We start from the raw sequence: 16,627 nt of genomic DNA on the forward strand, positions 1-16,627 counted from the left end.
TCTAATACATTATCGATAATATTGGTCGCGAAAGCCTACCGCTACGTGTTCAACCGACGGATGGATTTAGCCGTCTCTCACGTCTGACGACGGGGCAGCCGCCGAAGTACTCTGAAAAGAGTGAGACGTTGAGGGGGGCGCTCATCAGCACGACGCGGAGGTTGCACTGCCGCTCCAGAATGTCGCGCAGCTTGATGAGCAGGATGTCGCAGAAGCGGTCGCGTTCATGGATCTCGTCCTAGTGGATACATCACCGCCAACGCTGCCATCATCATCATCATCGTCAATGTAACCACCACCACCGCCATCATCACCATTGTCAATTTCGCCACCACCAGTTAACAAAAATCTATCATGACCAACTGACAAGACAAAGATCCCCCGTATAGCCTTAACAGACTCGTTGGGGCAAGTGCTGTAAGCGAGTAGCTCCTATGAAGGCAGGCACGGTACACAAGGGGGTGGGTGGCAAGCACCACTCTTTAAGAACCACCACCAATACCACCACCAGAACCAACACCAGCACTACCACCATCATCATCACCACCCCTAATCACCACCACCACCACAATTATCACTACCATCATCACCACCCTTAACCATCACCACCACCAGCAGAACCATCAATAACCACCACCCTTAGCAGCAGCAACAACACTACCAGCATCACCACCATCATCACCTTTAACCAACCAGTAGCAACAGCATCAGCACCAGCTTCATAACAATAATTAAACTTCACCATGTACATACAGTCCGTTGTCAATCCAATGATTGAGACACTAAAACCGAACAAAAACTCAGAAACCGGAACTGGCCACATCTTGGGTTAGACCGAATAAAATAAAATAAATTAAAATCACGACGTTTCGAGCGAGCGCACACACAAGGGTCCGTCAGCAGGTGGGACAACCACATCTACAGGCCTCGATAGCCTCTTGTGACAGCAGCAGCAGCCCTTTTGCCCACTTCAGCAATTCTTTCTTGCTGTGGTTGTCCCACCTGCTGACTGACGCTTGCGTGTGCGCGCGCCCGAAACGCCGTGATTTAATTCATTTCATTTTCTACCTACCACGGTGACTTTACCGAGAGAACCCAGGGGCGTGGACCCCTGCAGTCACGAAAACTTCAAATCTAGATTAGACTGAAAAGAAAACTTTTGAGCACCGGTGTGTGGTGGATCGACTGTAGCTCGGCACGTACCACGATGATGTGCGTCACGACGGTAGACGTGGCGCTGTCTCCGGCCATGAGGGTCCTCAGCAGCACGTCGTTGGTGCAGAACGTGAGGAGCGTCTTTGGCGAGACCCTGCGCGCAACGCCGCGTGCGGAACGCGACGGTATGAGGGATACTCTTTGGTTCTATTGGGTAAAGTCACCACGTAGCAGGTTAAAAATAAAATAACAAAAATCACGACGTTTCGGCCACAACACAAGCGGCCTTCATCAGGTGAAGGGACGAGACTGTCTGGAGGACAGCGCTGGAGTGAGAGAAGCCACGCTGAGATCACGACCTTTAATGAGGGATACTCTTTGGTTCTATTGGGTAAAGTCACCACGTAGGTAAAAAATAAAATAACAAAAATCACGACGTTTCGGCCACAACACAAGCGGCCTTCATCAGGTGAAGGGACGAGACTGTCTGGTAGGACAGCGCTGGAGTGAAAAAAGCCACGCTCAGATCACGACCTTTAAGCTGTGTGAGAAGAAAAACACTAAGCGCCTTGACAAAGGAATTATCATATAATTTAGCATTGAAATGGCTCATTGAAATAGCTAAGTTAAAGTATACACATCTGCAGAGGTACCCCTTGACAAAGGAATTAGCATAGAATTTAGCATTGAAATAGCTCATTGAAATAGCTAAGTTAAAGTATACACATCCGCTAGAGGCACCCCTTGACAAAGGAATTAGCATAGAATTTAGCATTGAAATGGCTCATTGAAATAGCTAAGTTAAAGTGTACACATCCGCAGAGGCACCCCTTGACAAAGGAATTAGCATAGAATTTAGCATTGAAATGGCTCATTGAAATAGCTAAGTTAAAGTATACACATCCGCAGAGGTACCCCTTGACAAAGGAATTAGCATATAATTTAGCATTGAAATGGCTCATTGAAATAGCTAAGTTAAAGTATACACATCCGCAGAGGCACCCCTTGACAAAGGAATTAGCATATAATTTAGCATTGAAATGGCTCATTGAAATAGCTAAGTTAAAGTATACACATCCGCAGAGGCACCCCTTGACAAAGGAATTAGCATAGAATTTAGCATTGAAATGGCTCATTGAAATAGCTAAGTTAAAGTATACACATCCGCAGAGGCACCCCTTGACAAAGGAATTAGCATAGAATTTAGCATTGAAATAGCTGAGTGATAAGCTGAGGTATAAGGGATCTCAAATACATACATGGTGTTTTCCTGTTAACCTAACATCTAGGTTGTCAGTCAATATTACGATTCGTAAATTTAACGTAGGTATGCAAGTTGAACTTCTTTCGCACCACCGTACGTAGCCAACCGTGCTCAATGGTCCAACGTGTGTGAAGTCCTCCCCCCACCAGCCGACACAGCCAAACCAATTAAATTACCACATGGTGGTAAAAGTGTTTCACTGTGCGCCCAACAAGATTGTTTCAGCTCACCACCGACAGTTGAGTTGAAGAACAATTCCATCAACACAAATTCAGCAATCGTATACAATGCCTATAAAGCGATATGCTAAATTTCCTTGTGACAATTGTTCTGCACCCCCACCCATACCCATGGCAAATTGTTGTTTGGCTTGCATCGTGCAGAGGAAGGATTTCACGACAGCTGTTTTTGTCAAGATAATTTCTTCGTTGCCTAACCAAAAATAAATGTGCCGTAAATATTGTTGCACCGGCTCGGTTTTCGTAGAGTTGTGTCACTGCAGAGCTCAGACAGGACGGAGAAACGCAAACCGAACACAACCCTAAAAATCACACAACTCAACGAAAGGACACGGCGCAGGGCAGGGAGAAACACGACAGGACACAGCGGTAAAAGTACACAATAACAAACGTATGTGTGCATGTGCGCGTGTGTACGTTGAACGTCTTTCACACCGTACGCAGCCGACCGCGCTAATCGTGGGGGCGCGACTAGCACAGTTGGAATGAAACGACGAGAAAAATTACAATAGCACACGGCCCAGAGGGAAAACACAACAACAACAACAAAAACAACAGAACACACACACACGCGCACGCGCGCACAACGGAAGCGCCAACACGCGTACACGCACTTGCTCTCCAACCGGATCTGGTAGCCGACGGTCTGGCCGACGCCCTCCCCTCGCTCCTCCGCCACCCTCTCGGCCGCGGCGACGGCAGAGATTCGGCGCGGCTGCGCGCAAATCATGCGGCACGGCGACCCCAGGCGGCTGCCCTCGTCCAGGATGTACTGAGGGATCTGCCGGGGGGGGTGGGGGACGACACGGGCGGCGGCGCGCGCCGAGTGTTAAGCGGTGATCGGAGGCAGTCCTCAAGATCGCAATTCGGGGGTAAAAAAATAAAAAATAATCCACGTTCACCCCGCTCGTCGTGGTGGTGGTCACTGGGGAAATGAGCCCGACATGCTGAATGAAGGAGCGCCGAGTTCTAGGACTGTGCTGCGAGCACCTGCGTGGTTTTGCCGGAGCCGGTCTCGCCCAGCACCAGCAGGATGTTGGACTTGGCGATGGTGCCCAGCAACTGCTCCCGGAACGCGGCCACGGGGAGGGTCTGGCGGAACGCCTCCAGCTCCGATCGCCCCCGCGGTGGCGGGACCTGAGCGATCCCGTCGTTGAGCCGTCCGCTCGGCCTGCTCGCCTCGCGTCTCGCCCCTGTGAGTGACACGCGTCGAATTGCATCAGCGTCACGGGTGCCACGGTGGCTAGATGTTGACTCCCTCGCCTGGTGTACAGGAGGTCGTGGGTTCGATCCCAACCCCGACATATGCTGCTGTATATTTGGAGTCTGTGTCTCTCTCCCTCATCATCATCATGGTGGCTAGATGTTAACTCCCTCGCCTGGTATACAGGATGTCGTGGGTTCGATCCCAACCCCGACATCTGCTGTATATTTGGAGTCTGTGTCTCTCTCCCTCGTCATCATCATGGTGGCTAGATGTTAACTCCCTCGCCTGGTATACAGGAGGTCGTGGGTTCGATCCCAACCCCGATATCTGCTGCTGTATATTTGGAGTCTGTGTCTCTCTCCCTCATCATCATCATGGTGGCTAGGAGATGTTAACTCCCTCGCCTGGTATACAGGAGGTTGTGGGTTCGATCCCAACCACGACATCTGCTGCTGTATATTTGGAGTTTGCGGTGTCTCTCTCGAATCGACGTGCGTTGAGCGTATTTGGCTGCTGCGAACGTCCACGTGATAAGCCACTTCATTCGAGCAATCATTTTGTGGCCAGGTCGCTGCTGATAAATGGCTACGCAGCGCAGCCTTACCCGGTAAAATAATGCCTGAATAGATTAGTTGATAGAGGGCACCAATGGAGCACCACGGAAAAAAAAAACGTCGCCGGCAACTCCAAAGCGGGAACGAACCTGGGTCAGAGCCAGTGTCGGGGAAGCGCTGCAGAAGCACACGGGCGGCGTGGCACGCCCGTTGCGACAGCGCAAATGACATCTCGGCGCCCGCCACCTCCGCTGTCTCCTTCTTGCGCATGGTGAGGCGCTGCATCGGCCCCCCCCTTGCTACCGAAACGCAGCGAGGAACGTGGGGGGCAGCGTTAATTTACCGGTGGGCGGGCGGGTTAGGTGGGTGGGTGGGTGTGTGGGCGTGTGGGTGTGTGGGTGGGTGGGTGGGCGAGCGGGTAGACGGATAGGTGTGCATGCAGGCGCACGGGTAGGCGTGTAGGTGGGCAAGTATATGAGTGGGTTTGCGAGTGCGTGACGAGGCAGGCAGGCAGGTAGGTAGGCATGTAGGTGGACATGCATGTGGGCAGGCAGGTGCACAGGTAGATATGGGGAGCGGTACTGTAGCGGTTAGCACGCTGCTGCGCTACGAACCCGATTCCCGCTGACGGCCAACACCAGTGACAATTATCTGAACCGATCATATGCCTCTCCTAGGTCGACTCAGCCTCAAATGATTACCGAATGCAGTATGTAAACATCGCCACTCGGGAGACGAAGGCGATCAGGCGTGGTGCCGGCCACCCACCCGTGCCGGCCCTCATAGGTGCTCGCTAACGGCACCTCCTCCAACAGCCTGTTAAGACTACACGGGGGATCTTTGTCTTGTATAGGTTGGGTGGGTAGGTGAGCGGGTACGTAGGTTAGTGCATGCGAATCACAAGCTTAGTCCGTGCTCGCCAGTTGCCTGGGTGAAAGGTTGGGCTCCGTTTTGCCCTAACGCCTGGCCAGCTGGCTTCAAAAAAACGTAACCAATGAATGAGCCGATTTTCATCGCTCCCAACTCGGCAGTGGGATGGTCTCAGGCACGTTTTCTCCTCTTGGCTGGGCCGCTGTCCCGATTAGCACGGGTGGCTACGTGCAGTGCAAAAGAGGTTCTACTAGACGTGCCCACACACTTACATTCTCTGACACTGCCCTTGGCCGTGCCTTAGAACGCCAACGCCCCGCACAATCCCGCTCGCCTCTCTCTTGACAATGTGTCTCTTACCTTTTCGTACGTTCTCTAATCAATGTGCTTTCTCTATGCCGAAAACAAACTTCTTTGAAGCTGATTTTGCGTTGAAGTTCGTTGCCCTTCCCCCACGCCTCTGGTCAGCACGGTTTGGCTACGTACGGTGCGAAAGACGCTCAACATACACACGCTCCTGTCCCTGTCTCTTAGAGTTTAATTCAGAATTTGTTCCATTACAAAGACCCCCTCCCCGTGTAGCCTGTAACAGACTGTCGGGGCAAGTGCTGTTAGGGAAGCACCTATGAAGGCCGGCACAGCAAACAAGGGGGGTGGGTGGCCAACACCACGCCCGGCCACCCTTTGTCTCCTTCGTGGCAATGTTTCCGCATCGCACCAGGTACTCATTTGAGGCTGAGTCGACCTAGGGGAGGCCCGGGAGCAGTTCAGACAATCGTCACTGGTGTTGGCCGTGAGTGGGAATCGAACCCGGGTCGCCAGGTTTGTAGCTCGGCGCACTAACCGCTACACTAACCGCTCCCCACAGGCACTCCTTGGCATACGCGAAAAGCACGCCTATCTCAAAATCGTGTATGTCAAAAGCAATGTTCCCATAAGGGGCCGTCCATAAATGACGTCACACGAGTTTGGCCGATTTTTGACCCCCCCCCCTGCCCCCCTCGTCACACAGCGTCACAAAGTAGACGCCCCTGAAATATGACGTCACAAAGTTCTGCCCCCCACACCCCCCAAACCATATTTCCATTTTTAAAATGAAACACGCTTCAAATCGCTTTACACTATTGTCATTGTAGTGCGTATTTAATGTGGCGCTGCACTCTGATGTTGTAGGAGAAAACATTTGTAGAATTATAAAATATTAAAAGTAATTCTATTAAAAAAATACTTGAAACTTTGCAGTAGAACGAAGCAAAATGGAGAGTACAATAATATCAATTACATATTCATTCCACAGAATGAAAAGCCCTGGTAGAATCATTAAAATCAAAATTTTTAATAACAATCATTCAAAATGTTTTTTACTAAATGTATGCATCACCATTCTCCCACGGAGAAGCGAAATGCTCCTTCATGGAATAAATAAAAGGTGACCTTAGTAAATTTAAAACATCAAATAGTTAATAATGAAAATTATTCAAAATTAGTGCCGTTATAACAATTCTATTTAATTAAGTAGATATTAAAATTTTGATTTAAAGCTTTCGTGACTGCAGTAATTCATATTCTTAGCTCTTTCGGTAAAGTCACGTTGAAGGGAAACAATAAAATAACAATATATATAAAACAATAAAAATTCTCACGACGTTTCGACCATAACGCCTGATGACGACCGTTTGTGTTATGGTCGAAACGTCGTGAGAATTTTTATTGTTTTATATATTTTTATTATTTTATTGTTTCCCTTCAACGTGACTTTACCGAAAGAGCTAAGAATATAGATATTTAAAGTTGCGCATTTTGATGTGACGTCACATTTCTCAACCCCTCCTCCCCCCCTACGTCACACATCGTCACAAACGTCTGACGCCCTCCATAGGTGCGTGACGTCATTTATGGGCGGCCCCTAAGTGATAATGATACAGGATTCGTCTTCTTTGCTTCTCTCGGTAAAGTCACCACCACCACGTGAGAGAATGAGAATAAAATAATAAAATCACGCGATACAATTCCCACGACGTTTCACGAGATGAAGGGGGTTAGGGGATTTCACCGAGACTCGCAGAGATAGTCGCCTAAGTTATCCTTGCCCATATCAATACAACGGCACACAATATACAATAGAGGGCTTCAACAAAAATGTTAACACATTACGGGGCTGTCGCTTTTAATAGAAAAAAAAGAACGAATTTTGATTTAAAGCTTCCGTGACTGCAGGGATTCATATTCTTGGTTCTTTTGGTAAAGTCACCACCACGTTAGAAGGGAAACAATGAAATAATAAAAATATAACACAATAACAATAAAATCATCTGATGATGATTGCTTGTGTTGCGGTCGAAACGTCGTGAGAATTTTATTGTTTTATATTTTGTATTATTTTATTGGTTCCCTTCTACGTGCAGGTGACTTTACAAAAAGAACCAAGAATAATAATTTTATTGTTTTACAATAATTTTATTGTTTTATATTTTGTATTATTTTATTGGTTCCCTTCTATGTGCAGGTGACTTTACAAAAAGAACCAAGAAAAATAATTGTATTGTTTTACAATAATTTTATTGTTTTATATTTTTTATTATTTTATTGTTTCCCTTCTACGTGGTGGTGACTTTACCGAAAGAACCAAGAATAATAATTTTGTTTTACAATAATTTTATTGTTTTATTATTTTTATTATTTTATTGTTTCCCTTCTACGTGGTGGTGACTTTACTGAAAGAACCAAGAATAATAATTTTATTGTTTTACAATAATTTTATTGTTTTATATTTTTATTATTTTATTGTTTCCCTTCTACGTGGTGGTGACTTTACCGAAAGAACCAAGAATAATAACTTTATTGTTTTACAATAATTTTATTGTTTTATATTTTTATTATTTTATTGTTTCCCTTCTACGTGCAGGTGACTTTACCGAATTACCAACAATATGAATCCCTGCAGTCACGAAAGCTTTAAATAAAAAATATATCAATATTCATTAATTATTTCCAAGCAAACTACATTCGTGTGTTTTTCTTAAATGCATTCCGTTTAAACTTGTAACAAATATTTTTTTACGTACTGACAAATTAAAGGTTTTAATTCCACTGTGTGGTGCAATTATTAAACATTCTAACAATAACGTGCCCAACATTGTGTATACATATATTTAAAATGTGATTCACAGCAAAAAAAAATTAAGTATGCTTTTTAATGAAATACTATCAACCCAAATAAATGAACGGTTAACACACTTGCAACATGATAACAAACGTGATGTTAATATCTTCACAAAGTCAAAAAGATTATCTCTCCTCCCCACTTGTCCGCCTTCGTTGGTCAACGCGTGCCTCTGGAATCCTTCCCCAGAGACACATTTCTCGTTGAAAGTTCTCACGAGTGTCAACATTTTCTTGTTACTTTACGTTAAAATGTAAACTCTTAATATGCTTAAATTTAGATTTAAAGCTTTCGTGACTGCAGTAATTCATATTATTTTTATTGTTTTAGATATATTTTATTGCTTCCCTTCAACGTGACTTTACCGAAAGAACTAAGAATATATCTTAATATGCTTCCCGTAAAATAAAATTAAGCAACACAGTTGAGGAATACAAAGGCGGTGAACACAAGCAAATCGGACACATGCACGATCACAACGAGACGAGCAGAGGGCAAATAAGTGTTGTTGTTATTGTTGTTGTTCTTGCTACATGTGTGTGTGTGTACACTGTGTGTGTGTACACTGTGTGTACACGTGTGTGTGTGTACACTGTGTGTGTGTACACTGTGTGTGTGTACACGTGTGTGTGTGTACACGTGTGTGTGTGTACACTGTGTGTACACTGTGTGTGTGTGTACACGTGTGTGTGTACACGTGTGTGTGTGTGTGTACACTGTGTGTGTGTGTACACTGTGTGTGTGTACACTGTGTGTGTGTACACGTGTGTGTGTGTACACTGTGTGTGTGTACACTGTGTGTGTACACGTGTGTGTATACACGTGTGTGTGTGTGTACACTGAGTGTGTGTACACTGAGTGTGTGTACACACGTGTGTGTACACTGTGTGTGTACACTGTGTGTACACTGTGTGTACACGTGTTTATCTTTAGAATGTGAAGGGGGTCACTAACACCACTTGCCCCCTACAGCCTGCTAAGGCTACACGGGGGATCTTTGTCTTTGTGTTCACGTGGCGTGTTGTTTCACGATGTCCACGCGAACGACGTTAAACACCACCACCACCACCACGAGTTCGATCGATCGATCATTCGATCGATTGAAGGGAAGAAATCGGCTAAAGGCCCCCAGACTTGCAGGCCCCGAAGCCGGCTTTTTTTTAGTTTCGATCGCTTTTTAAAACGAGGGGTTAATCGATTAATCTCGGTCGGTACATTTTGTATTTTGTTTGTTTTAAATGTTTAAAAGTGCGGGTGGATTAAGATGGAAGTTTAAAAAAAAACTCACTCAGTCGCAAACTCCCTCAGCTGCAAACTCCCAAGGCCAGCCGAGATCTTACAAAGTGAAGTGGAACCAAAATCGTGACGCTGACGGGCGAAACCAAATTGGTGTCAAGCTGAGGGGGGGAGGACGAAACCAAATTGGTTACAAGCTGGGGGGGGTGGGCGAAACCAAATTGGTTACAAGTTGAGGGGGGTGGGCGGAACCAAATTGGTTACAAGCTGAGGGGGTGGGCGAAACCAAATTGGTTACTAGCTGAGGGGGTGGGCGAAACCAAATTGGTTACAAGTTGAGGGGGGTGGGCGGAACCAAATTGGTTACAAGCTGAGGGGGGTGGGCGGAACCAAATTGGTTACAAGCTGAGGGGGTGGGCGAAACCAAATTGGTTACTAGCTGAGGGGGTGGGCGGAACCAAATTGGTTACAAGCTGAGGGGGTGGGCGAAACCAAATTGGTTACTAGCTGAGGGGGTGGGCGAAACCAAATTGGTTAAAAGCTGGGGGGGAGGGCGAAACCAAATTGGTTACAAGCTGAGGGGGGTGGGCGAAACCAAATTGGTTACAAGCTGAGGGGGTGGGCGAAACCAAATTGGTTACTAGCTAAGGGGGTGGGCGAAACCAAATTGGTTACTATCTAAGGGGGTGGGCGAAACCAAATTGGTTTCAAGCTGGGGGGGTGGGCGAAACCAAATTGGTTACAAGCTGGGGGGGAGGGCGAAACCAAATTGGTTATAAGCTGGGGGGGGTTTGTGGACGACTGTAACAGGGGGGCAGGTACAGTACTCTTGCGCGTGTTAAAGTACAGTGCGTATTAACAGGAGTCTACGGGGGAGGGGCAGCACTTATCAGTTCTACGGAATTCTAGCCTCGCTGTCACGTGGTCGCCTTATCCGCGCTACGTTTTCTAAACGCGCCCTGCTAAGGCCTCGCACGTGGTCGCAAACGAGCGTGGGGGTCGCGTCACCCCGGGCCCGGCGGCGCGAAACGTCGGACCTCCCCCTCCTATCAGCCCGCCGGCACCGCCACGCGAGGGAATAGTTTTTCGCGTGTAACCTCGCCAATGGCTGGCATCGGCGGAACCCGTCAGCAGGCAACGATGAGCCAGGTAGGAGGGCGCACACGGGGAGAGAGGAGAGGGGGTGGTGGTGGTGCACCACGTGGTTCACACGGTGGTGTGGTGTGTGGGTGATGTTGTTGTGTAGGTGATGTAGTGTGTAGGTGATGTTGTGTGCAGGTGATGTAGTGTAGGTGATGTTGTGTGTAGGTGATGTTGTGTGTAGGTGATGTAGTGTGTAGGTGATGTAGTGTGTAGGTGATGTAGTGTGTAGGTGATGTAGTGTGCAGGTGATGTTGTGTGCAGGTGATGTAGTGTGCAGGTGATGTAGTGTGCAGGTGAATTGTGTAGGTGATGTGTGTAGGTGATGTGTGTAGGTGATGTGTGTAGGTGATGTAGTGTGCTGGTGTTGTTGTGTGCAGGTGATGTGTGCAGGTGATGTGTTGATGTTGTTTCTGCAGGTGATGTGCTGATGTGTGTAGGTGATGTGCTGATGTTGTTGTGTGCAGGTGATGTGCTGATGTTGTGTTGGGTGATGTGTGTAGGTGATGTGTTCAGGTGATGTTGTGTTGGGTGATGTGTGCAGGTGATGTGTGCAGGTGATGTAGTGTTTGGTGATGTGTGTAGGTGATGTACTGATGTGTGCAGGTGATGTGTGCAGGTGATGTGCTGATGTTGTGTGCAGGTGATGTGTGCAGGTGATGTACTGATGTGTGCGGATGATGTGTGTAGGTGATGTACTGATGTTGTGTGCAGGTGATGTGTGCAGGTGATGTGCTGATGTTGTGTGCAGGTGATGTGTGCAGGTGATGTGCTGATGTTGTGTGCAGGTGATGTGTGCAGGTGATGTGCTGATGTTGTGTGCAGGTGATGTGTGCAGGTGATGTACTGATGTAGTGTTGGGTGATGTGTGTAGGTGATGTACTGATGTGTGCGGATGATGTGTGTAGGTGATGTGTTGATGTTGTGTGCAGGTGATGTGTGTAGGTGATGTGCTGATGTTGTGTGCAGGTGATGTGTGTAGGTGATGTACTGATGTAGTGTTGGGTGATGTGTGCAGGTGATGTACTGATGTTGTGTGCAGGTGATGTGTGTAGGTGATGTGTTGATGTTGTGTGCAGGTGATGTGTGTAGGTGATGTACTGATGTAGTGTTGGGTGATGTGTGCAGGTGATGTACTGATGTTGTGTGCAGGTGATGTGTGTAGGTGATGTGTTGATGTTGTGTTGGGTGATGTGTGTAGGTGATGTGCTGATGTTGTGTGCAGGTGATGTGTTGATGTTGTGTGCAGGTGATGTGTGTAGGTGATGTACTGATGTAGTGTTGGGTGATGTGTGCAGGTGATGTACTGATGTTGTGTGCAGGTGATGTGTGTAGGTGATGTGTTGATGTTGTGTTGGGTGATGTGTGTAGGTGATGTGCTGATGTTGTGTGCAGGTGATGTGTTGATGTTGTGTGCAGGTGATGTACTGATGTGTGCAGGTGATGTGTGCAGGTGATGTACTGATGTGTGCAGGTGATGTGTGTAGGTGATGTGTTGATGTTGTGTTGGGTGATGTGTGCAGGTGATGTGCTGATGTTGTGTGCAGGTGATGTTTGTCGGTGATGTGCTGATGTTGTGTGCAGGTGATGTGTTGATGTAGTGTTGGGTGATGTGTGCAGGTGATGTGTTGATGTTGTGTTGGGTGATGTGTGCAGGCTGAATTTGTAGAAGAAGTGGATGCGCTCTCCATCGTAATGAATCGGATGGGGAAGGATTTATTTCACATGGGCTACTACCTTGAAGCCCTCAAAATCTACGAGGAGGCTCTGTCCCTGCAACTCTGCCACTCCGCCTCTGTCGGCAGGTATCGTCAAATGCAGACGCATATCGTGACATCTAACGGGCAGGTTCCAAATGGAATTTGTGACATCTCAGCTTGGTCACACGCGTACGTCGTCACGGGATTGCCCCGGCGTTGACAATAATAATAATCAACGTGGTTAAATTTCGATTTGAAGCTTTCGTGACTGCAAGGATTCATCTTCTTTGGTTCTTTCGGTAAAGTCACCACCACCACCACCACCACGTAGAATGAGAATAAAATAATAAATTGATAAAATAAAATAACACAATAATAATATTCTCACTACAGCGCTGTCCTACCAGACAGTCTCGTCCCCTTCGCCTGATGAAGGCCGCTTGTGTTGTGGCCGAAACGTCGTGTTAGAATATTATTATTGTGTTATTTTATTTTATCAATTTATTATTTCATTCTCATTCTACGTGGTGACGGTGGTGACTTTACCGAAAGAACCAAAGAAGAATAATCAATGTGGTGGCGCTGATCGGCTGGAGGTCACAACGTGAGATTGTTACAGGGTCAAGGAACGCGGTCGCGAGGTAGCAGCTGCTGTGCGTTGTGCGATGGAGACTCGGCGCTTGTTGCGCAACCATCCCGAGTCGGGATTTTATTTGAACTTTGATTTGCTGACTCCTCCCCCCCCCCCCTTCCCTCAACCGCCTGGGATAAGAAGGCTCAACTAATCGAGTCTCTCACCTTTCTGAAGAGATGCCGCGACTCTAAGCTGTCTCTCTCTCCCCTCCTCTGTTCCGACCATGGATGAACTCGTCCGTCTGAACGGGGCCCGTAGCTATCCGTGGTGCTAAAGTTGAGGGCGCTTTGTTTCCTCTCACACAGCTTAAAAGTCGTGATCTGAACGTGGCTCTTTCACTCCAGCGCTGTCCTACCAGACAGTCTCGTCCCTTCACCTGATGAAGGCCGCTTGTGTTGTGGCCGAAACGTCGTGAGAATTTTATTGTGTTATTTTATTTTATCAATTTATTATTTTATTCTCATTCTATGTGACTTTACCGATAGAACCAAAGAAGACGCCTGCTTCACGTTTCAGGGCAAGTGCTCCTTTGATCGCTATCAAAGGGGTAACTTATCCCAGCCCCTCCCTTAACCTGTGTATATATAATCCAGGTCGTCTCTGAACTGTGCTCCCGACACAGATATTCTGCGTTGACTTTTACACCCGAAGACGGAAGCTCGTGTTGCCTCCGAAACGTCCGTGATTTAATTGTTTTGTCTTATTTCATTTTATCTACGCGACTTTACCGAATGAAACCAAAAGAGTTATGAATCCTTGCAGTCACGAAAGCTTCAAATCTAGAATTTGATTTGAAGCTTTCCGTGACTGCAAGGATTCGTGCTCTTTGTTTTTTTGCGGTAAAGTCCCACGTTAGGTAAAAAAATAAAATAATGAAAACGACTAAAAATGAAATCGCGACGTTTCGGAGGCAACACAAGCTTCCGTCTTGTTTATGAATACCACGAAACATTTTAATAGTAATTGTTTTAACAGAAAGTAGTCACTTTTGACTGTTTATTTACCATGCATTAGGCTAGGCCTAGACTTGTACCAATCATTCTTGGCTGAGACCAAAAACAATCAATGTAATTGCATTAAATAAAGTACCCACAGTAAATAACTCGTGAAATTAACTTAAAGTGAAGAGAACTACCAATAGAGACAGGCACCGAGGGTAGACAAAGGAATACCACGAAACATTTTAATAGTAATTGTTTTAACAGAAAGTAGTCACTTTTGACTGTTTATTTACCATGCATTAGGCTAGGCCTAGACTTGTACCAATCATTCTTGGCTGAGACCAAAAACAATCAATGTAATTGCATTAAATAAAGTACCCACAGTAAATAACTCGTGAAATTAACTTAAAGTGAAGAGAACTACCAATAGAGACAGGCACCGAGGGTAGACAAAGGAATACAGAGATACAGGAGAGACAGCAAGACAAAATACAAAGGCAAAGATCCCCCGTGTAGCCTTAACAGACTGTAGTGGCAAGTGCTGTTAGCGAGCACCTACGAAGCCGGCACCGCACAAGAGGGGGTGGGTGGCCAGCACCACGCCCGACCGCCTTTGTCTCCCCAGTGGCGATGTTTACTACACACCACACCAGGTACTCATTTGAGGCTGAGTCGACCTAGGAGAGGCCCAGGACCGGTTCAGATAATCGTCACTGGTGGTGGCCGTGACTGGGAATCGAACCCGGGTAACTGAGTTCATGGCACAGTGCCACCAACCACTACACATAGAGACAGGCATCAGCTGGGTCCGAGATGTAATAACGGGTGATAATGCTTCCCCTTGTAGGCCAGGCCTATGCCAGGAGGTGTTTGTGCTTTCGTGGGATGAACTGTTGCATTGGCAGTAAATGCCCTTTAAAAAAAAAACTAGAGACCTTTGCTGTAAATCATGACATTCATTCATTAATCGCTGCGAGTGGATTTCAGTGAAACAAACCCCGAGTCGTGGCATTAAGCGACAGCTGACGTGTGACTCCTGGCAGAGTTGTTTCCCTGCTCTTCTGCAACATGGCCATGACTTACGTCAAGTTGGGGAGATTCGAAGATGCTGTGACCATGTCGTGCAAGTCCATCGACGCTGACCGGCAATGGTGCAAGGTATTCATTGCAGGCGGCAAGCCACACCTTTGCACGAGTCATCATCATAGTCAACAACGCGAATTGTCGTCTGTGTAAATATGTACGCTGGTCAGATGCTACGTTAATTCATATTTGGTATAATCCTTTTGGCATTGCCAACTGCTTTTCAAATGCATTTGGAAGTTGTGCCATCATGTGGCCCCCCCCAACGGAATTTGTTTTACAGCCCCCAGGGAGAGATAGGCCCGCTCAACAGCAATGTGGGATGTCACGCAGACGGGGAGTTGAGGGAAACACAGCCACACACACACACACAGAGAGAGAGAGATGGGAGGGACACACAGAGACAGACACAAATCTAGACACGTATCAAATATTTCCTAGATAACCTGCATATGCTGTTGGTGCACGTGCTCCGACCAAGCACCTTCTCTAAGGCTGGCACAGCCCCGGCGAAGGCGATCGTGTTACGTGTGGAGTAAGCGTCTCAGCGGTTTAGCGCGTTGCTCTTAACGACCCCACCACCTGTGTTCAATGTCCACCCACAGTTAAAACTGTTGTGAGAGATATCCACACTTGTCCTGGGCCCTTGCCCCGGTGTACAGGGTAGTCCCCGACTCACGACGGAGATGCGTTACGACGACCCCCCCATCGTAAGTCGAAAAATGGCCTAGCCCTACCCAGGAGTCTCAAGAAATGGTGATAATTTAGCATAACAGAGCAATTTACAGTACCGTACTGTATAAACTATATAGTGTATGTATTTATTAATTACTATACTGTGTTGCACAGTAAAATTTAAAGTAAAAAACAAGGTAAATTCTTTGCCTACCCACATGAACTGCAATTTCATAGAAAGTTTTTTTCAGGAAACAATCCCACACTCATTGCCAACACCAGTGACCATTATCCGAACCGTTCCTAGGCTTCCGCCGAGTTCGATTCGACCTCAAATGAGTACCTGGTGCATTGTGTAAATAATCGCAACTTAGGGAGACACGGGCAGCCCAGCATGGTGCTGGCCACCCACCCCCTCGTGTGCCACGCTGGTCTTCATAGGTGGTTTGCAAAACAGCACTTTCCCCAAAAGTCTGTTGAGGCTCCAAGGGGGGATCTTTGTCTTTGTGTGCAGGGTTACTATCAGCTGGGCACGGCGCTCGCTGGGCTGGGCGAGGCAAAGGAAGCGGTCGCTGCGCTGCAACATGGCCTGGCTGTCCTGCTTGTCTCCTCTGGCCACACTGTCAACCTCACCGTTGAATTCCTCATGGAAATGTTCAAGGCCATGAACCGTTAGTATGCCTTGGGATCATTAGGCGCAATGTCATACGGTTTGTGGGCACACTTACCGCAACACAGGCACGTGTGGTTTTAGATACAGAGGTCA

The 16,627-nt window shown here is 47.1% G+C and overlaps 2 protein-coding genes across 2 annotated transcripts in view; one reads left to right on the top strand and one right to left on the bottom strand.

Annotated features, from left to right (window-relative positions):
- LOC116958729 (3'-5' RNA helicase YTHDC2-like) overlaps nt 1-9,823 on the bottom strand; it is a 35,617-nt gene extending 25,794 nt beyond the window's left edge. Inside the window, exons 1-6 of the mRNA XM_076059662.1 lie at nt 9,741-9,823; nt 4,569-4,718; nt 3,649-3,851; nt 3,273-3,439; nt 1,204-1,309; nt 82-238 (exon numbers count right to left, since the gene is read on the bottom strand). Of these exons, the coding sequence (XP_075915777.1) occupies nt 82-238; nt 1,204-1,309; nt 3,273-3,439; nt 3,649-3,851; nt 4,569-4,704 (769 nt within the window). The 5' untranslated portion in view covers nt 4,705-4,718; nt 9,741-9,823. The remainder of the gene's footprint in view (nt 1-81; nt 239-1,203; nt 1,310-3,272; nt 3,440-3,648; nt 3,852-4,568; nt 4,719-9,740) is intronic.
- A 704-nt stretch (nt 9,824-10,527) lies between these two features.
- The window catches only part of LOC142908977 (TPR and ankyrin repeat-containing protein 1-like), a 37,698-nt gene continuing 31,598 nt past the window's right edge, over nt 10,528-16,627 (top strand). The window contains exons 1-4 of the mRNA XM_076059663.1: nt 10,528-10,837; nt 12,485-12,633; nt 15,147-15,261; nt 16,376-16,532. Coding sequence (XP_075915778.1) covers nt 10,793-10,837; nt 12,485-12,633; nt 15,147-15,261; nt 16,376-16,532 — 466 coding nt within the window. The 5' untranslated portion in view covers nt 10,528-10,792. The remainder of the gene's footprint in view (nt 10,838-12,484; nt 12,634-15,146; nt 15,262-16,375; nt 16,533-16,627) is intronic.

Source organism: Petromyzon marinus, unplaced genomic scaffold (genome assembly GCF_048934315.1).
Source record: "Petromyzon marinus isolate PM22_M1 ecotype Great Lakes invasive population unplaced genomic scaffold, UKy_Petmar_22M1.pri1.0 PM_G_Scaffold_11, whole genome shotgun sequence".
NCBI classification, from domain to species: Eukaryota; Metazoa; Chordata; class Hyperoartia; order Petromyzontiformes; family Petromyzontidae; genus Petromyzon; species Petromyzon marinus.